The 22,941-nt window shown below is 33.6% G+C and overlaps 1 protein-coding gene across 1 annotated transcript; it reads right to left on the minus strand.

Annotated features, from left to right (window-relative positions):
- Positions 1-4,726: 4,726 nt before the first annotated feature.
- On the minus strand, positions 4,727-10,933 carry LOC145586271 (potassium transporter 8-like). The gene is made up of 8 exons (XM_081643052.1): positions 10,522-10,933; positions 9,864-10,350; positions 9,682-9,741; positions 6,797-7,057; positions 6,663-6,715; positions 6,449-6,572; positions 6,096-6,350; positions 4,727-5,924 (listed from the first exon to the last, which is right to left on the minus strand). The coding sequence occupies exons 1-8, from the start codon at positions 10,555-10,557 to the stop codon at positions 4,879-4,881; spliced, it is 2,322 nt and encodes a 773-aa protein (XP_081499178.1). The 5' UTR covers positions 10,558-10,933; the 3' UTR covers positions 4,727-4,878.
- Positions 10,934-22,941: the final 12,008 nt, after the last annotated feature.

Here is a 22,941-nt window from a genome sequence, read left to right on the forward strand (position 1 = left end):
GTTTTCCCAATTCCCAAGTGGGATATTTATAGGGAAACTCAAGTGATAAATCCACTCTCCCATCAATGTGGGAAAGTTGGTAAAATCAATTTTGTCCTTTTATTTTTAAATCAAAAACAAAAGAAAATAGCCAACAACTAATTAATCAAGGCATTCTAAGAGGAGGGGTTAGGTAAGGACCACAAGGGAAAGGGGGGGGCCAATACTTGATCCTCAAGGCTCCCAAAATCGGCTCCCCTATTGCCAAATGCGCCAATGGGCTGCTGCCACGTGGCAGGCCAAGCCTTGGCATCCAAGCAGCCTAGTTGGCGCTTGGTGTGCGTGGCTGGCCTGCTGCTATACGTAGCTGTGTGGCTGGCCGAAGCCCCATGCGCGCAACGTTACTAGCAGTGCTAGCACGCTAGCGCGCTGCTAGCTAGCTAGCACTGCTAGCTCATTGCTGCGGCTGCCCTCGCACATGCTAGCATGGCTTGTTAGCCATGTGCTGGTAGCCTTGCTAGCTGTGGTGCGCTAGCATGCCGCAGCACCAGCCGACCAACCTAGGCTCGGCTTGGTGTGCATGCTAGCCACCTTGCTATACCAAATGCCCCTGGCACTCGGTTTGCTCGGGGCATTCCGATGCTAGGGGTATTTCGGTAAATTGTTGATTAATTATTGATTTTACCGTCTCGTCTTTTGTTTATTTGACTTGACTTGCGACGCTCGGTTTCGACGCTCCTAGCTCGATTTCCGACGTCATATTGTGTATTACCATTTCCTATGTCACTTAATGCCTCTTCTTGAACTATTAGGTAAGATTCATCGTCATTCTTGCATCCAGATCGAAGTGTTTCTCGGATTTCTAAGTTCGACTATCGAGTATAGATGATATATGACATAATCAATCCGAGCGCGACCATGCATTTTCACAGTCTTTCCTCTTCGAGGAGCCTTGTTAATGACAAAGGCAATTATCCCATCTTTTAATGGGAGGACATTTGCATTCTTGTATTATCAAGCTTCACTTAGGCCCTGTTCATTTGACCTTCTGGGCAAAGCAGAGCAGGGCAGAACAGAGCAGAGCAGCTCTAAACAACAAGGCCTTTATATGGGACATTTTTTTTTTTTTTTGTAACTAAGTAGTTTTATTACTAAAAAAACTTTCTTACAACCAGTCTCAATGTGAGAACAGACTAACAGGCAACAAGTTGCCATACAAACTAGCAAGCTTTAGACTATACAACTTGCTCTTCTAACCATTCTCTAGCTTTACAATCAATCTTGTTTTTAAGTAATTCCTAAGATTCTATTTCTAATGTATGTTTTTACATTCTTTACAATTGTATCTATACACAAAACTTTTAGATCCCAAAAAGTGTTATTCCTAGCTGTCTAGATCCAGTAAGCTAGCCATAGTTGAAGTGCAGACTCTCAGATCACCAAACATTTCTTGAAAGCATGCTTGCACTTCCTAGCTTTCAAATTTACTCTCTGTAAAATGTCCAGATTCCCAGTCATATTGATCCAAGAACCAAGTTGTTCCAAGATTTTTTTTTTTTTTTGTCCGAACACCTGAAAAACAAGCAATCATGAGATTCTTGACAGATTGCACCTAATAGACATTTAGTTTCTGAGCAAACACCAAACATGGAAAACCTGTCTCTAGTCATTAATTTGCCGTGAATAGCCAACCAGCTAAGAAACTGATGTTTAGGAATAGCTAATCTTTCCCAAACTAGCTTATCCCACCTGCATTTGTCTTGAGCACCCTTCAACAGCTCATAATTCTTCCCTATCTTGTAATTACCTTGGCCATAAGTGTTTCTCATGTACACAACCTTTAGATTATCCTTAACTTGGTAGGTTTTTTTCCAATACCAGCTAGTTGGTTGATACTCATACCAGTTTTGATCTCTAAAGAATACAACCACTAGTAGAAAATAGCAAATGGCAAGCGGTTCAAAAATCCCTAATTGGAAGTGGTTTTGAACCGCTTAGGCTTGGGGGGCATCCCATTACCCCTTTAAATGGGAAGCGCATTTGAAGGTAATGGGAAGCGGTTTGGGCTCTAAACGGCTCTCCATATGCCTTTTTTTTTTATTTTTTTTTATTTTAGCTTTTTTCATAAAAAATTGATACAAAAAAATTAAACATATGTATAAAAATAAATATTTCCATTGATAAATTGTTGTAATATTACATTTTAATTAATAAAAATAAAAAAAATAAATCAATACTTCAATAATTATATACTAAAGTAATCCCCAACCTTATCCTCCTAATACACGTGTCACCCTCTCAGTAAAAAATTTCCCGCCCAAACTTTTGTTAATTTTTTTTACAATTTTTTTTTTCTTTTTGGTTATCTATCAAAAAAGTTTGTTACAATATAAAAGATAATTTGGTTATTTTGTTAAAAAGAAAAAGATAATTTGGTTATCTTAATCTTCTTTCATTTATAAAATTAAAGAAAACTTTCTCTCATATTATAAAAAAAATACTTTTAATCATTATGTGCTTTGAAATAATTACATAATATGTGTACACAAAACCTATAAGCAAATAAAAAATTAGAGTAGTTTATAAAAATAATTTTTTAGTAAATATCGAGTAAGAGACGAGTTAAAACTAACAAAGCCACCACCGCACTGCTATCCTGCCACCGCCACATACACTGCTATTCTGCCACCACGGCATCTGAAGCCTCCACCTTAACGGAGAAACATAAAAGAAAAAAATAGATAAGAAAATTTACTCATTATGCAAATAAATTGAAGCAGGATTGAAACAAATTCATTAACCCATCAGTAAATTTACAAATCCTAACCAAATTTCAATTCAAAAACTGCAAATAAACCATAAATCTAACCGATTCAACGCAATTAAACATAACCTAACAGTAGATGAAGAGAAAGTTAGTATATTGTCTATTGTTGTGGGGATGGCACTTCGAAATGCGAGCTTGTTCTCCAAATCAGCTTTAACAATGGATAATTGGTTCCAATTAAAATTGAGGTCTATATTATTTAGAAACTTTGGGAGCATATTTAATATATAAAACGAAGTTTTAAAGTCAATGGAGTTTTAAAAAAGTCATTTCAAATAATAAAGACCATAAATAATTATTAAATTGTAAGTTATTAAAATACATAAATAATTCATTTCGAATTACTTAAATACTTATAACTATATATATATAAAAATACGGGGTATTACAGGAGTTTTTTGTCACCATAGTTGAGGATGGAGGAAATGTCTTCACCATCGGGCACGATGAAGATCAGTGAAGGAGGCTAGGGCATAGAGCCATAGATTATCATATACTTGTGATGCCATGTAAGAGCGTATAAATATCGTTGATTATCATATTCTCATATCGTTGATTATCATATTCTCATTAATCAATATATATAGAAATAAAGATATTCACATATACTAGATAACATTATCACATTAGACTCTATCAAAAATTAAAAAATAACGTTTATAATAATATATCCCATTTTCATGTATAAAATCAACCCAACTCACTAAGTCAACGCTTAAGAGTAGAGGAAGGAGGCAAGGAAACTCCCCTACTTACAAGCAAATGTAATTAATAGGATTCGAACCTGTGTCCTCAAAATCACAAGGTGAGTTTCCCACTAAATCCACTAAACAAACTTGAATTGGTTATCTAATGTTCATATATAATACTCTATTTGTTCCTAATATTTCGCCCCATTTGACTTTTCACGTTATTGAAGACGTGTTTTAAATGTATAAATCTCCAATTTTATATTCGTAATATTAATATAATTTAATATACAATGAGATGAATACAACAAGTTCCCACATGACTATATTATCTCTCAAAAATTAAATTAACGAAAATGGATAGTCTAAGTTTTTAAAGTAACATAAATAATGACGAAAAAAAAAGGACAGGATTTCATAAAATAGAGCCATGAAAAATCTTATGAGACTCATTTTGATACATACTTTCAAAATATAAGCTTACGTGATTTTTTTTTTTTTTTTTTTTTTTTTTTTTTTTTTTTTTTTTTTTTGACAAAAGGGCAAAAAGCAAGCTACTACAAAACGAAAATTTAACTCTCTCGGCAAAACTAATTCAAGAACTAAGGTGGGGATTGGTGAGTACAAACGTTATAAAACTGCTTGATGATGCAAATAAGGGGATTGAGGGGATCTATCGCTAGTACTAGCCACAGGGTTTCTAAACTTATTCCCTTGCATTTCTTGGTAACAAAACCTGGAGTACTTATTACCTTTATTTTTCTTTTTCTTTTTTATTTTTTTTTTTGAAGAAACTTTTTACCTTTCTTGTTCTTCACCCTTGACCTGATTGGCCTCCCATGCTTCCTACATGACAGAAAACATGAAGGTACAGTATGGTGGAAATGACTGCATCTGTTCTAAGTTCAAAATTCATGGTGTCATCTTCATTGGAACATACAGATTCCATTTCAGCAATTTTAAAGATAATCTAATGTGTATATTAATAGTAAAATTTGTATTTCATTAATCATAAAACTCATAATAATGCAATTCAAACTCACTAGAAATATATTTGGAAAAAAAGAAAAAAAAAAATCACAATTTTTATACTCTTCTATTATATATATATATATATATTTAATGCAAATTATTGTATATTCTGTTGGGTGCATGATACACACCATACTCTAGAGTGTAGGATCTTAGTGTAACATAATTGAGGAACTAAGAGGGTACCACAAAGGCAGCATACACAAACTGGCAAAATTTAGTGTGTATTCTGAGTTTGATAGCAACAATTTAGGACAACATAAAACTGGATTTCGGTTCAACATGTACATACACAACCCAGTATGTACAAAGTGTCATGCAGAAGATAGCTAACTTGTTTCACCTACAAAATCAGACGAGGGACACCATTCCGACCTCCAGCGTCGAGGCATGAGGAACACTAATTGCATAAGTAGGAGTCCTAGAGTTTCTCCTCAAGAAATCATAACCATAATTGATCGCCATTTTCTTAATAAAACTCGAACCACTCTTGGCTCTCACGTATGAGTGTCCTAATATGAAAACCATCCCAGATTCCCTTGCCTCCATAAGCTCATGCAATTCTTCTTGTGCCTCGCGATCAATTTGTGGAGTCTCAGGGACAACGAACCTTACCCTCTTCCTCGGCCTATCTAAAGAGTCACTTTTTTGGAGCTCAGATGTGCCAACTATCTCGGTGTTATCTTCTTCATCTTCAGACAATTTAACTCCCCGCTTAGTTGAGAAAGACCCTACAACAGTTAGGTTTTCCTCATCCTCGTCTTCTTGATTGTTTTTTCCATCAGGCTTTTCTGAACGAATGAATTCTGCTATGCTACAAACAAGATCCTTCTCAAATTCAACCTCATCCTTATGATGATCACGATAACCATATCGAGCAATACACCTATAAATATGATACTCCTTGGGGCCTATTCTTCCAACAAGGAAGCGTTCTTCAGACTGAACATGAGGAACAGGCACATACTTTATGCACAGGAAGACTAGCACTTGATGGAATGCCGGAAGGTTGGTAACAAAGTGAGAGAAAATGGCAGGTATGCCAGACACAAGCTCGGTTTGTATGAGACCAATTCCACGTACTCGGACAATTCCAAGATTAGGACTCAGATCAAGGAGCCAGTTGATGGGAACCTTATTCTGAACATCAAACTCATACTTCTTTCGTGTGCCATAATGCCATGTATACATTACCATCAGAAAGATGAAGGACAAGGCAATTGGAACCCAAGCCCCTTCGCGGAACTTTATAAGGGATGCAGAGAAGTAGAGTGCTTCTATTGAACCAAAGAAGAATATAAACCCAATAGCAAGAAATATACTTTTTTCCCAGCATAATACAATAACCAGAGACATCAGGCAGGTGGTTACCAGCATCACTGTTATGACTGCCAAACCTATTCCAGAGAATAATCATTATGAGAACGAACTCATCTTAAGCAGAAAGTGTCGATATTTTTTGTAAAAAAAAGAAAAAAAAACTAAAAGAACTAAATCTTGTATTACTAATTCCAGCAAGGAAACTATACAAGGAACAAAATACGAGCTGAAAAAATCACAGATATTACCTGATGCATTCCCCAAGTGTTTCGTGTCTCTGAAACCAACAGTAACAGCAAGACACAACAGCATCAATATCCAGTTAATCTCTGGGATGTAGATTTGGCCATGTCTTTTAGAGGATGTATGAATTATTCGAACTCTAGGAAAGCAGCCCAACGCAGAACATTGTTTGATGATTGAGAATGTTCCTGTGATTACAGCTTGGCTTCCTACGACTGCAGCAAGAATGGCTATACCCAGAACTGGCCATCTTATCTTCTCTGAATCAATCCCCCAATATTTTACATATAATTAGATACCCTCCACATAAACTCTTAACTCTCTTACCTATACGATCAAAAGATTTATACAAACTTACCAGGTACAGATACATAAAATCCAATCCTGTAGTCACTTTGTAGAGAATGATGCTTAGAAAGGTAAGCAGCTTGTCCCATGTATGCCAAGATCAAAGATGGATACACAATAAAACTGAAAGCAATCTGTAAACAGGACAACGTCTCAGCAACAAGGTAGCAAAACAGAACAAGAAATGAAAACAACAAAAGAAAATTATTGCTATGAGCATATACTTGAATAGACAACTGGGAGAAGTGTCCGAGATCTGCAAACATAGCTTCCGAACCTGAAGCAGATATAACTCAATATTAGACAAATCTGAAGTCATCAGTGGTGGGTAAATGAAGTCATCAAAACTTCTCTTTACCTGTCATGCATAGCAGGATGCCACCCAAAGACATCCACCCGCCTCTCTGGGTTTTTCTCAAAAACTTGTACATATAATATGGAGAGAGAGCTTGATATACATGGGGATTCCAATGCACAATGTTGTACACACCAATCGCACTGATGCATATAAGCCATGTGATTACAATTGGTGCAAATAGAATTCCTACGCGATGAGTCCCATAATGTTGGAGGGCGAACAAACAAATTAATATGACACATGCAACTGGAACTTCTATATCTGCAAAAATTAGAATTTAATGAGTTGGTAACTTTAAACTCACATCACTGAACATCTGTTTGTCACAATTTTAATATCAAACTTTGGCATCACTCAGTATTGAAGTCCAGATAACCTAGATTGATTAATCTATAAGCATAAGAAGAAGGATGCAGAAAAGATGATGAACAAAGTTGGGAAAGAAAATTCAGTAAAGTTTGTAAAAATTAATGCAGACAAAGGCTAGCTTAAATCTTATCAAGGGACTAAATTCCGGGCTCTGTGAATTCTGTCATAAATGAAAGTTCGTATTAGATACTGACTATCGAAAATATCAAAACCAAGCTACTTTGAACTCCTTGAATACCATACACAGAATAATTGCTTATAAGAGCCTAGAAACCGAATGCCAGGCCAACATCAACCTCCTCTGATGCCTTTCATAAGCTCCCACCTTGGAAAGGGGAGGAAATTCACATGATAACATAAATGCATCCATTGCAATTATATATTTTTAATCAACCTTCCAAGTTGCAATCGACAAACAATAATCTAACAATTTCAATGTATATTATTTTAGCCCAACAAATTAAAAATTCAAAGAATATTAAATATTTGATTTTGTTGGAAATCAATTAGCACTGATTTATATGAATTAAAATATTCAAATTAAAGCTACAAAACAGCTACATTATTGCAGTCACATAAAAACATAGAATCTTATGCACATCATAGCACAGCGTTTTGTTCAATGGAACGGCTATGGAAATGGACTGCGTTCTATATAAAAACAAACTAAAGCATATCACACAACATGAGAAGATGTTAATTATGCTTGACATAGATAAAGACCTAGGCTCATAAAAATTTTATACACCAGCAAAGGACACAATCGATGCTCTTATGAATGCTGATATGAGATTCAATGAACGCGCCATTTTCAGAATAATTGACAAATTAATAAGTTAATGTAACGATTCCCTTTAATAATTAAGATAAATAGTGTCTAGAATCTTCTTTTGTCGTCAAGATTCTACAATCTGATAAATTATTGATAGATAAGCACTGGCGAAGTAAAGTTAGCAATGATAGTTAAAAAAGCAAGCTTTCAGCAACTAAAGAAGGCATTGAGGCAATCCACCATTATCAGAATATCACAACAATAACATGATGGATTAACGGTAATAGAATATAACCGATCACAGAAGATGTAATAGAATAATTATAGATTTGGAACATGTAGGGCAACACTTGACTAGTTCTTTTCAAACAACTTTTTGTTGATGCTGCCTTTTTCGATCTCCAATCACGTTCCATTAACCATGGCAAAGAAAAGAGACAGCTTAACGAGCATTATTAATATATTATGTACGCGAAAATAAAGTTGAAATCTACAAGCCAAATGTATTAAACATTATCCAGTTAATATAAGGCCAGATAGAATATTTGATGTCCATTCAATTATAGAGAAGTCAGTATAAAGAATCAGATTAGTAGTCAAAATTAACGCGACCATATAAACCTTCCTTAGATGCAACTCTAATCCATTCTTTGTCCCCTTTTCTCAATTCATTTCCATGCATTTCCTCTTAAACTTATTACAACAGTTTCTCCGTGAAACAGAATTGTTCTATCTTATAGTCGAGGTCCATGATTCTTCTTCATTTCATCTTAGAAACCGATGTCAAACCCTCAACATTCTAATACGAGTATGACATCTAGAAACTTCCTTTTGATATAAAAATATTGAATTTTTGCAGTAAGTATCTGAGGTAGAACTCAAACACATACATTGTCTACACGACAACCCAATTCCGAGTAACATAGGTCAAGGTGGTAGGTGACAAAAAACCTTCACGAGACAAGTTAGACACCAACTAAATTCATGAAAACTAACATAATCCATCAAAATCAAATTTGCCTTTTAAAATACAGTACTTATATATTTGTGAGCCAAATTCCAATTAAACTAACCAATTTTTGACCAAACAATGACCAAAAAATGATTAATTGCAATCAAACCCACATTTTCTGCCTAAACTTGTACCACAAAAACTATTATTCATATGAACATGTCAATTCACAATGTGAACTGAAACTTCCTTTTGTGCATGAGATGGCTAATTAGGCAAGCATCATAATAATAATAGAGCAAAAGTCTATCTTGAACATGATTTCCTTGGACCCACCACAGTGTGCATCTGTTTAAAAATTAATTTTTTTCATGGTTTATATTACTAAGTATAGGTAACACATGATTTTGCTAATTCCAAACCAAGAATATAAAACCTAATAATCATTAACTTTTAGTGAACTTTATTGACAAACTTTTTACATGGTTAAAAAAAATGCAAAGCAAAATAAAATCACAAAATCATCATGGTTTGAAGAAACTAAAAATGAACAAATTCAACCATCCTATGTGAATTTAAACTTTATGTCCTGTTATTAACCATTGGCATATATGATATATCATATCATGGAAAATAATATTGCTAACAGTAAAATTCTATTCTAATCAATGTTGTACAATGTATGTTAAAATTCCAAAAAGATTCCCGATAATTAGAAAGATTCAGTCATCATTCTATCTTTCAATTTGTTATCTAAAATGAAATTTAACCAAAAATAGATCACCAACTCACACTCATGATGCGCCCTGGCTGTTGTAAGAGAGAGCTCCAACCCCGAAACAGCTGAGAAAACTGCAACCCACAAAAATAAACTTGTGAGAAATTACTCCTCCCGGATTAGTTGTCACGTCGATAACATAATTTGAACTAGTATCGTGACAACTCCGAATAACACTGAAAAAATAGTAAATTACCTGAAATAGCAGGTGTAAGAACTCCATCACCAATAACCATACAAGTACCAATAAGAGCTAAAATCAATAAGACCTTATGCAAAGTCTTATGCTTCTCTAATGTCGATTTCAAGCCAGAATTAGCATTTTTATCAGGAGACATGAAATCATCCTTCTTATAAGCAGAAAGTTCTTCATCAACAATCTGGCAATTAGGCAAAGAACTAACACGGGCGTGTCGACATAACAAAGAATACAAAGCAAATGTACCTCCTTCACCATTATCATCAGCTCTAAGTACGATAAAAACATACTTAAGCAATGGGATTAATGTTAACGTCCAAAAAACAAAGGACAAAACCCCATAAATTTCTTCGTTAGTATCAGAATGATGAATATCTTCAGCAAATGCACTTTTGTAAACATATAATGGGGAAGTGCTTAAATCACCATAAACAACTCCTAAGCTTTGATATGCTAGAGTCAAAACTGTTCTCCAAGATTCCTTCTGCAAAACAAATTCCAAAACACCATTAATCAATCTCTTGTCAGAAAAAATATATTATCACTTCCCCTTACGGCACAATCACCGTTAAACAGGAAGTGCATTTAGAGACAGAAGAAGCAGCGGTAAGGGGTCCTACAATAAGAGACAATGAGAATTGTACAGATGTCCTACCTTGAATGGGTTATTGTTGTTTGATTCTAGATCCATAATTCTCTGTTCATAGAAGTTGAAAGTAGAAAATAAAAATGACCCAGATGCTAAAATAGCTAACTTAGTTCAAACAAGTTGGAAAAAATCAGAAATTCTAGGAAAAAATTATGTTGGGAATAATATAGATCAAATAGGTAGTAATATTATATAATAATACTAGGAATGGGAGATCAGACAAGAACAATAACAGAAAGAAAGAGCAAAGGAATGAAATGGAAGGAAAGGCGGTTGGAGTAACTCTAGTGATAGATAATAATGATAAGGAGAGAGAATGAATTGAAGAAGAATGAGAGGAGAGAGAAAGAGGAGGGAAAGAGTGTTCTTATGTTATTTGCGCTTAATTTAGGCTAGCAGGCATTATGTAATGTAGTGTAATGTAATGTATGAAATGTTAATAAATAAAAATAAATAAATAAATAAATAAACTTGGTTTTTTGGAGTTTTGGTGGGGTTATGCTTATTTTCTGACACGATTTATTCATTGGGCCGGTGTTTTGCTGTATATGGGAGTACTATGCTTTTTTAAATGGTGTGAAATTTTATTGTGTATAATTTTTTTGTATTTTTTATATTTAGTGGTTTCTAATCAAGTTGATTGATGTGGACTATTGAGCTAAGAAGTAAGGAGGGAGTAAGTCTTGTTATTTTCAAGGAGGGGTGGGTTGAGATGTGGTGAGTCAGCTTAGGATGGGCCGGGAATGGGTTTGGACCACTTTTGCCACATGTCATGATGGCACTGATCATTAACCCGATTTTAAGTTTTAAATGTACTTTCCTGTTTTTTTAAGTGTTATATTCTGACTGATATATAGTTTTAGACAATTAAATTAATTTAGGATCAAGTTTAATGGTAAGCTAATTATTAAATTAGCTTGTCATGTCACATATGATTTCAAGCTAACTTTCTTTATAGCTATTTTGTGCCTAATAGTTAGCTACTAGCTTGCTAATTAAATAAGTTTGACTGAAGTCTTAAAAAATTATAAAAGAAGTTATGAATGTGAAAGGAAAGAAATAATAATATATATATATATATATATATATATATATATATATATATATATATATATATATATATATATATATATATATATATATATATATATATATATATATATATATATATATATATATATATATTAGTATTGACTTTGGATGGAGACCATAAAAGGAGAAAGATATTTTATGAAGGTGTAGCTTTTTGAAAATAAAAAAGTGTTTGTCAAAAAAAGAAAAAAATAAAGAAAGTATAACACTTATTATAACACGGTCGTAATTTATAAGTATAATACTTATTAAAACATGGATTAGAGTACTTGACATAATACGACACGATAGATATTGGGAAGAGAATAACAACAAAATATAGAAAGAGAAATATGAAGATAAAAAAGAGGGAAAAAAAAGATACAATGACAGCGATATACTGATCTAACACCTCTCCAACTCCCCCCCCTCTCCAACCCTTTCCCTCTCTCTCTCTCCTCCTCTTCCTCCTCCTCCTCCTTCTCCTTTACGGCCTTAATCTCTTCAGCTTAAGCGAATTCTCTTCACCTATTTCTTTGCCTCATTTAAATTTTCACAATGGTTAAGATGCGTCTAAAAACTTATATATCTTCAATTCTATATATGTAAAATTACTAAAACTTATATTAAAAAATATACCATAGACAAATCCAACTAGTTTTCATATGATTTCACAATTTCATATACACTAACGAGAATTCATAGTCACAGTTTAAAGTACTGATTGATTAGTATTTAGTATCTCTCTCTCTAGTAAAACAACAAAAATAAGTTAACTAAAATAAGATATTGTTCTTGCCAACTTTGTTTTTACTAATCTGAAACAAAACGTTTTGTGTGAGACTAGACTCACGTGAGACCGGGCTTATAATCAAAGAAGTGCGGGCCTGATAAACCCAACCAAATCCCGCGCGCCATTTTATAAAATGCCCGAATTTTTTCATTTTCATCATTTTTCTCAAATTTCGAGCGCCGTCATTTCCGCAAAATTTGCACGTCTTCATTTCCTCAAATTTCGAACGATTTCATTTCTTCAAATTTCACAGCATTCAAATCTTCAAATTTCACAGCATTCAGATCACAAAAATGGAGAAATCAAACAACACAATGATTGAAGGAGAATCTGATTCACCTATAGAATCAATTTCAAGTTCAATTACTGCTGAAAAAAGGTATAATTAGTTTCATAATTTTAGATCGTAATTAATTTCAGATCATATTTGATTACAAATCGTATTGAATTTATACAATCAATTTCGAGTTTATAAGTTTTCGCAACAGCATTAATTCAATTTTGCATGCGATTTAAATTTGCATGCAATCAATTTCGACTTATAATTTGAATGAAAGGCTAATTTAATTTCATATCGTATTTAATTTCAACTTAAATTTGACTTATAATTTGAATTTGTAGAATCAATTTCGAGTTTATAAGTTTTTACAAAAGCAATAATTCTATTTTGCATGCAATTTAAATTTGTTTCGACTTAAAATTTGAAAGAAAGGGTAATTTAATTTCAGATCGTATTTAATTTCAAATTAATTTTGACTTATAATTTGTATGCAAAGGTAATTTAATTTCAGATTGTATATATAAGGTGTCACTGTAAATTAATTTAAATTTGATTCCAATTTATTGTGTATTGATAATTTTAAGCTGTGAAATTCAAATATACTAATATTAATGATGAATGCAGCAGATAATGTAATTATAAAAGAGAACACCAATCAAGAAAGAGATGAAGAAGAAAGAGATGAAGATGCTGCAAATATAATAGGTATGTTTGTTTGAAAATTATAAAAATTAGAAGTATAATACACTGATAATTAAATGCTCTGTAATTATAATGATGTAATTTCTGACAATTAATTTAATATAGTCTAATTTCTGACAAAAATAATTTAATTCCTGACTAAATTAACCTACTATTTGAGAAAAATAATGCAATACCTGACTAAAATAATCTAATTCGTGACTAAAACATACCAATTCCTGACTAATATTATCTTAAACCTGACTAAAAACTATTAAATTCCTGAATAAAATATTTTAATGGCTGGCAAAAAAAGACCAATACCTGACATAAATTATGTAATTCCTGACTAAAACATGCTAATTCTTAAGACTTATAGATTTCAAAAAAAGTTTAATTACTTACTAAAATATTGTAATTCTTGACAAAAATAAACTTATACCTGAGAAAAATTATCTAATTCCTGAGTAATACATGTCAATTGCTGATGAAAATAAATTTCTAATTCAATTCCTAACTGTTTTAATCTAACTCCTGACTTGCTAAAATAATCTAATTCATGTATGTAATAATATATTAAACAAAGGAACTCGAATTTTAAAACATAGCAATTCCTGACTAATATAATCTTATTCCTGACTTATATTATCTTAAACTTGATTTAAAAAACTATTAAATTCCTGACTAAATATTGTAATGTCAGACAAAAATAGTTCAATACCTGACATAAATTATCTAATTCCTGATTAAAACATGCTAATTCTTGAGACCTATAAGTTTCAAAAGAAGTTTAATTACTGACTAAAATATTGTAATTCCTGACAAAAATAGACCTAAACTTGACATAAATTATCTAACCAAATGAAAATACATACTTGAAAATTTCATATGTTAACTATGAATATAATTAAAAAAAAATACATACTAGAAAATTTCATCATATTCATTCACTTCAAAAGATTTACAATAAGCACTTAAATACTAAGTAATGTAGCCCCATGAAATTACAACCATGACCCAAAAAAAGACCTACACCCCACAACATAATCCCACAAACCTAGATTAAACCCCAATAAAGGACAGTTGACATCCCAGCCTAGTACTACAACCTTCACCTCATAAACAACACTACAATGAAAAACATGCAACAGAAGATCAAAGTCAACATGAGCTTCTTATCACTATTGTTCTCCTTCATCTCAAAGAGGGTTTCAGTCGTGGCAATCCCCATCTCTCCAACCTCGTCAACCAATTTCTCCTATTTAGCCTTCAACTTTCTCACCTTCTCCTTTAGCAGCTCAATTTTGTCCCCTAACTCCATGATAATTAAGTTCTTATCAACAATTTGAGCTTGCAAATCGCTAATATCATCGACCTCATCAACCCATTTGAAAAATCCACATGTCCTTTGTACCTAGAAAAAAAAAAAAATTAATTACCCAATCAAACAACATAGTCATGCAAATTAAAATTAAAGGATATTTTGAATGGATGGATTTTACCGGTCAATAAGAACAACTGTCAAAACGCTTTCCTTGGTTGGGTCCGTCGTGCTTCACCGTCCTCAATGGAGAAACCTCGTTGTGATAGCAGTAAACAGGGAAAAGAGGGGACCTTGATTTCTTGGATTTCGAAGATGAACCATTAGAGTGTTGACTTGTCATTGCTAAAGACAAAAGCTTTGAGAAGAAAGAAGGAGAGTAATTGCAGTTAGGAGGATGAACTATGGAAAGTAATGGGGGTGGTTGGCCTTTTAAACGTAAATGAAGAACAAAGGGGTTAGGTTGCGAATAAATGGCGCTACACCAACTGTATTAAGTATTTTACCTGATCAACCAACTGATAATTAAATGCTCTGTAATTTTAGTGATGTAATTGCTGACAATTAATTTGTAGTTCAATTCCTGACTGTATAAATATAATTCCTGATTGAAATAATCTAATTTCTGACTGTATTTATCTAATTCCTGACAGACTAATATAATCTAATTCCTGACATAAATAATGTAATACCTGACATAAAATATCTAATACCTAACAAAAATAATGGAGTTGTTGACAAAATACGTAAATATATATATATATATATATATATATATATATATATATATATATATATATATATATATATATATATATATATATATATATATATATATATATATATATATATATATATTCAGTAATTAGGCGACTTGTGACATTGTCAATGTTGATAAAATAACATATGTACTGTAAACAATCAACATACTTCGTATAACTTTTGCATTAACATCCACATCAATTAACCTATAATAATATACAAAGTTTTGATTGGTCTAATAGTAGCATTACCCTTCACCCCCACTTCTAAAGGGCCTAGCTCGCTAACTTGGGCCGGGTGAACCTATGAGAGGTTTAGGCCTGACAGAGACCTTCTCCTTACCATTAAAATAATAATAACACGTACTCCCTTTTTCCCAATTTTTTGTCCCATTACAAAATAATTTGCTTAACCTTTAAAAACTAAGAACTAAAATATCCATTAATCTATAAGAGATAATACAGTCAAGAGAGGTGTTGTTGGATTCATTTTATTGTATATTTTATTATTACTCCCTCCTTCCCATAATACTTGACACAGTTCTCATTTCCGTCCGTCCTACAATATGTGACACATTACTAAAAATAAAATGAGACCACTAATAAAAAAAACTTCGTAATTTCGTATTACTTACGTTATAACACGTGTCTTGGAGACCATGAAAGGAAAACACTAGTATAAATATCAAAACCCTAACTTTTATCTCCCTTTTCATTTTCTCTCTCTACAATTTTCGTTCAATTCTCTCTCTGTTCAACCAAACAGTTCATCATCTTCTCACGCAAGGTAATGTGTAATTTTTTTTTTTATCAATGTTAATGAATTGTAATTGGTAAAAGAATATTGCTATTAACAGTGTTTACATTTGCAGAATTGATTTCATTTGGAGTATCTATTCATTTGCCATTTTTGACGACGCTCTTCACTCTCCTCTCTAATTTCGATTATTGAACGCAAGTGCTATTGATGTAAACTGAATTAGTTTTGTGTAACTGATGTTTTGTTTGGTTTGGATCTTTATTTATGTTATTTTTGTTGTAAACTGTAATAAGCAAATTTTATTTTATAAGGGTTTATCTCAACGGCAGTTCTATAAATAATTTTGAGTTGAAGAAAAAAAATGGAATACAAAAATTTGGTCGATTCGCTTTATGGTTGTATTCAACAGAATTTGTGGATTATATCGATCAGTGCCGTATAGACAAATCCATTTTTTTCAGGGGACTTGGCAATATCCAGAAGATGTTTTAGACATTACCTAGTATTGTCACATAGTAAGATACGAAGTACTGTTTTAGCATGCCTAGAGGTCGTATACTTAAATTACAATTACAGTCTCTGTAGGTTTGATTTTAGAAAAAAATCCCAAGTTATGGTCCCCTGTTTTTTTTAACTAGGATTTAAACTAAAAACATGATTCTGAAAAAAATATGATTTTGATATTGGTTCTATTTTGTTTCTAGGATTTAAACTAAAAAAATGGAAAGGAAGGATGCCACTAGTGGGTCATCTGTACCGGTTGAGAAGAAGCTTATACCGTTCCCATCGAAGAGTTCCTCAACCACCAGTAGTACTTCATGGTCCCCAATGTGTGACCTAGAACAGTTTATTACTCTCGTCAGAAATTTTCGAACGGAGAAAAAGATGGTTATTGCTGAAATGGGATTTGGGTTTTTGCTAGAGTACAACACAAAAACAATTTTGAAAACAATGTGTGAATTGGTGATCGACCATTTTGACACACCTACTAGAACACTTCAAGTGTACTGGGAGAAGTATGAGATTACCACTACACATGTCAAGAGCTTATTAGGATTCAAAGACCATGGATTTGACATTGAGTATGTTCAGTTAGGGAACAAGGATGCCATTGATGAGGTTGTATGGAGATTCACAACATTGGGGGTCAAGGGAATGACTAGTGAACTACAAAAAACTTCACATGATTCACCACATTTTTAACGAAAATATTCACTATTTATATGTTTACGGTCTTTTGCTGCCCAAATCCCTATGATGAAGTGAAAGGTGAATGGATGAATCTTATTGTTTTAGATGATGGTCTTAGTAGTTGTAATGTTGCCAAATTTGTGCTTGATAGTACAGTTGATGCAATATCCGAGTTCAAGGCTCAAGAGAAACCTCAATTACTAGGAGGATGTCCTCTGCTTCTCATGGTATGGTAATCAATTGTTTCAAATTTTATTTGAGCTATGTTGTGTTTACTTTTGGATTAAGCCCGTGTTGCCTTTGGTTATTACCTGTATGGTGTAGGAACTAAACCTTTAATTTATTATTTTAAAGGTATGGACCTGTATAGCCTTTGTAGATTACCTATGTGGTTCAGATAATATATACTCTATCTTATGTGTATTTTGGTTTTGAATATGTCGATTTTTATTATTAAATGTGCAACACAGGGACTACTTTATATTTTGTGCTTGATTTGGTTTAACCCTATTGTATTTGTGGTGAATAGATATGTTATGCCAACACTTTGAAACTGGTAAATCGTACTGTAGGTCATTTTTTGTGAATATCATCCTGTAGATGGTCTTTATAGCTTTTGGAAGTATGACTTACCTAGGATTAAGTTATGGCATGATGCGAACTAAAGAGTTTACATGACTACATCTACAATTTACCAAATGGTCACAAAACAATGAAAGTAAGTGCAAATTTGTTTGTGTTCCGTTTTATTAATTTTATTTTAAAATACAAACTAAAATGGGTATATGATTGTAGTTACATGAGGTTATTAAAAAATAAAAGGCCCGTATTGTAGGAAATATCCCCCCACCAGACTTTGATAATGTGGATGAAAAACTTGATCTAACTTTTGCAAAACTGGATGACCTGTGTAATGACATAGATTCGATATTGAAGAAGTGCAAGGTTAACTTTGTGGATAGAGAAAGCATGAAATAAAAGGAAACGAATATTGAAGAAGAGGATGATGCTTGTGCTGATGATGAACACGATGATTCGATGGATGATCAAAGTTTAGAAGAGAATGATTCTTTTGCTGATGATGAATATGACGATTAAATGGATGATCAAAGTGAAGAAGAGGATGAACCATTACTGCAATTGAAAAATGCAAAAGGCAAGAAGGTCAGTGCACCCAGAAAGAGAAAGGAATCTGGTAAGCCAACTGTGCAATTCAAGATTTCACGGATTGCATCCTCGCTCTATTCGCCAGAACAAACTTCTCCCTCCCTGCAGGTAGAAAAGAGTGTGGAAGTTGGTCGAGATGACACCAAGGTCAATGCTTCTGATGAGGAGGATGTTCTAGAAGGCGGCAACAGGGCGGGAGGTGAAAACGAGCTAGTGTTTAAATGTGATGAGGAGGAGGTTGTTACAGTAGGCGACAACAGGGTGGAAGGTGAAAGTGAGCAAGTTCAGGGTGCAAGTAGTCAACTACTAGGCGGGGTGGAGGTATTTATCAACCTACTCGGATAGATGATCTAGATTGATGAAGATCGTGTCCATTTTGCTTTATGCAGGATTGACGAATAGATGTTCATTCTGGTCATTGCTGTTTATATCTAATGTATTTTGCTATGAACAAATATTGTTTGCTGACAAGTTTGTAAACTTTGTAGTAAGTAGTTAGTAATTGTAGGCGGTATTATGGAAGTTGGTGTTAAAATGTACATTTATCTATGGTTTAATATTTACTACCTTGGTCATATTTATGGTATATATATGTCCCGGAAAATCCAATTATTTAACCTTCAATTATGAAAACCCTCTTGAGAAAAGAACTATAAGGAGAAGTAGAGGTCGTGACACTTAAAAAAAAAACGAAAAACAAAACAACCGGTGTGTTACTAATTATAGCATGTATGTGTGGTGTATATGGATATGACCCGAAATTATACTTGGAAATAACCTTTTTGTATGTACCAAAGTTCTTGTATGGTATTATGGAATTTGATGTTTGAATTTGTACTGCATATATGGTTTAATATTTACTATCTTAGGTCTATTTATACAAGTATAAGTTATCATAATCTGTTTTAACTTTTATTTAGCACAAACTATATTACACAATTACATGAATTGTGTATCTAAATATAGCATAATACAAAGTCAAGAAACTCTTCTTTAGACAATAATCAGTCAGTTTTGTATAAAAAAAATTATACTTTAAAAAATTACCAATCGACAAACAATACCCAAAAACTATCCTATTTTCATATACAGCTAATCAATATGGTAGAACACACTGATGGCTCATCCTCCAAACCTCCTATTAGGATATATAAATGAGAAACTCTTCATCATCCATTCGCTTCAGCATCAGAGAGAAGCTTAAATTCAGAAGGTGAAGACCTAATAATGGAAAATTATGTGGGAAGATATATATGTATGTATGTGTCTGTAACCATATATTACTCTTATATTGTTAATGCTTGATTGAGAAATAGCTTTTTACAACTAATTTAGAATTTTATTATGTTTAATAGATTAGTATAGATTGCAATGCAATTACATTAAAATACCATATACTACCAAATACTAAAAAAAAACATATTTTACCAAATATTAACCCATGCATCGAGTGGGCTAAGTACTAGTTTAAGTTAATGATGAAATTAGGAATTTTAGATTATCAAAAATTAAGATAATGCTAAAAAAAATTTGACTCTCTTTATGATATTGATATAGTGTACAAATTTGTTAGACCATGCAACCTATTAGTAATTTTCACAACTGTAATTGGAGTTTTCCATGCAAATCCCAAGAAATAGGAAAGTTTTGGTAATGTCCTGAAACGATAAAAGATGTTACCGTGCACCCTTACAATTTCAATTGCAGACTTGCATTTTGTCAATTTACCTTCTTCAACAAATGTAAGTGCTGTAGTTGTACACTTGTAACTTGATTTACTGCAGGTTTTTGTTTAGGCAATCACTCTTTAATTACTGTATTCACAATCAGAAATACCATGTTAAAATAAATAGCAAAGTGTTCACAGTCTTTTTGCTGGAACATCATTACACAAAAGGACAATGACACTTGTAACATTGACAACCACAAAATTACATTTTGTTATCAGATATTAAATCATTTTACAAACCTGGAGTACCTTGTGCATGGTACACCAGGAGTAAGATAGAAATTGCGCCAATACCATATAGGGCATTTTACAATGCGCACACATTGTGTAGGTATTATAACTCCAAACCAATCAACGTACGCAGTAGGAACATCTGACACATAATAATTATCAACATGTGCGTGTGTACTATACTTAATTCATAACTCATAAGATTATCATTATTAATAGCATAAAAACAATTAACATTTTGCTATACCATTAACATGCCCATCTCACTAACATATAACAATGCTATTCTCACGTATATACCATCAAACGCGTTAACCTATAACACTGAAACATGGTAAAAGAAAAAAACTTTTCAAGTTAATGTTAATTAAGTTCATTATCTACCCCTAAAACTTTGGCAAGAAATTTTATTTGGAACCGTCTATAGGTGTTTATGGTAATACCCATGTAATACGAAATCCAATTTCCTTTAAAAAATTTGAAGCAGGTGAGCGGTTCCTTCTAGATGTTCCCCAACTTCTAAGTTTATAAACTCCTAAATTTTCTCTTTCCTCAGAAATCCCTTTCATTTTCTCTCTCCAAATTCTTTGTTCAATTCTCTCTCTGTTCTACCAAACCATTCATCCTGCCCCCCCACCCCACCCCACTCCACTCCCATCCCCCGGTGCAAGGTAATTCGTAAAGTGTAACAGTGTACTTTGCTTTGTAAACTTCATGAATTATAGGTGGTAAAATGTAATCGATTATTTTGTTAATGTGAAATCAGGTTATAATAATTAGGGTTAGTTTGTTGTAGAGTTTTGAATTTTTTTCTTAATGGCTGTAGATGGTGGATGTGTTATAAGTGATTTGAGTGATTAAACTTGATTATTTTGTGTAATTCGAGGTCTAAAGTCATTTGAGTATACATACTTATCAAATGAATTCTCATACTTACTATGTATTGATTTTTTGTTTTAATAGCTGTAGATGGTGGATTTGTTGGGGGTGATTGAAATTTTGTTTTAATAGCTTGTAGATGGTTCCATTTCCAAAGAAGAAGATCACTAAGCCATATAGGAGAGTGAAAAAAAGAAAAGCAATGGGACCGGGTTAAGCACAAAAATCGTCAAAAAAGTGAAGGTATTATTAAACTCATCTTTTTGCATTATTTAACAAGGTTTACTGACTAACTTGACTGTGTTGGTAGTGTATGAGAAGTATCATGGGAATTGGTTTATATTAAATCTAGGCTATTATACGTAGTATATTTAACAAGGTTTAATGACTGTGTTTGTCTGCACATATCATAAGATCTAGAAAGGGTTTGCATGATTACTTCTCTTCGAACTGTTGAACTATGCACTAGTTAAAAAATTAGCTTTGTTGGTTTACCTATCTAAACAAGGATTACTAATTGATGTTAAAAACTAAGTGTTTATTATTACACTTCTTCTATGTAGACGTCGATAGATCAATCAGATGATTGTATATCAGAACTTCCATCTGATATCATGAGGCACATACTCTCGTTCTTAACAACGCGAGAAGCTATTGAAAGGAATAGTGTCCTTCGAACAAGTGTATTATTCCGATAGGGGGTTCGGAATTATTAGAAAGCTAATTTTTCAGTGAGGTTAATTAATCGGAATGCCTGGGTGGAGGCCGCTTCCGATCAGTAATATTAATGCATAATTAATATTACAGCTTAATCTTGACTGAACCCTTCGGGTCACACCCAAGCAACTTACAAGCCAAAGCGACGAATTAATTAGGAATTAATTAATAAGTCGACCGAGTAATTAATATTTAGACGTCGGAAATTCGAGCTTGGAGTGTCGAAACCGAGCGTCGGAAGTCGAGTCGAAAATAGAAAAAGACAAGACGTGAAAATAATAATAAATCAACAAAGACCAAAATACCCCTAGCATCGGAATGCCCCAAGCAAACCGAGTTTTAGGGGCATATGGCCTAGCATGGTGGCTAGCATGCGCACCAAGCCGAGCCTAGGCTGGCTGGTGCATGCTAGCACACTAATGCTAGCATCATATTGCTGGGCGTTGCCTTGTGCGTGCATTGACTAGCAGCCATGCCGCAGAAGCTAGCACGCTAGGCGCGCCAGCTCGCAACAGCATGGCTGGGCCATTGCGTGTTGCCTAGCAAGTTGGGCTTTGTCTTAATAGCCCGCAAGCAATGCGTGGCTTGCTAGGCCGTTGCAGCTGGTAGCCCGCACCAATGTGCGAGGCATGCTGGCAGGCAGCAGCTAGCAGCCCGCACATTGTGCGCGGCGTGCTGGCAGCTAGCCTCGGCCAAGCAGCCCCCACTTGGTGCATGGGCCTGCTGAGCCGTAGCACATGGCAGCCCACCTTGGGTGCCTTGGTGCCTAAGTGTGGGTGCCACATGGCGCAAAATAAATGGGAGTTGGGGCATGGAGGTGGCCGGTTATGGGAGTGAGAATGGGG

Source organism: Chenopodium album, chromosome 16 (assembly GCF_948465745.1).
Source record: "Chenopodium album chromosome 16, dcCheAlbu1.1, whole genome shotgun sequence".
Classification (NCBI taxonomy): Eukaryota; Viridiplantae; Streptophyta; class Magnoliopsida; order Caryophyllales; family Amaranthaceae; genus Chenopodium; species Chenopodium album.

Excerpts from the sequence above, each read along its gene's own strand:
- LOC145586271 (XM_081643052.1), bottom strand. The coding sequence starts at position 10,557 with ATGGATCTAGAATCAAACAACAATAACCCATTCAAG. Across the intron at positions 9,742-9,863 it reads TCTTACACCTGCTATTTCAG|TTTTCTCAGCTGTTTCGGGG; the intron begins GTAATTTACTAT and ends TGTGGGTTGCAG. Across the intron at positions 6,573-6,662 it reads TCTCCCAGTTGTCTATTCAA|ATTGCTTTCAGTTTTATTGT; the intron begins GTATATGCTCAT and ends TCCTGTTTACAG.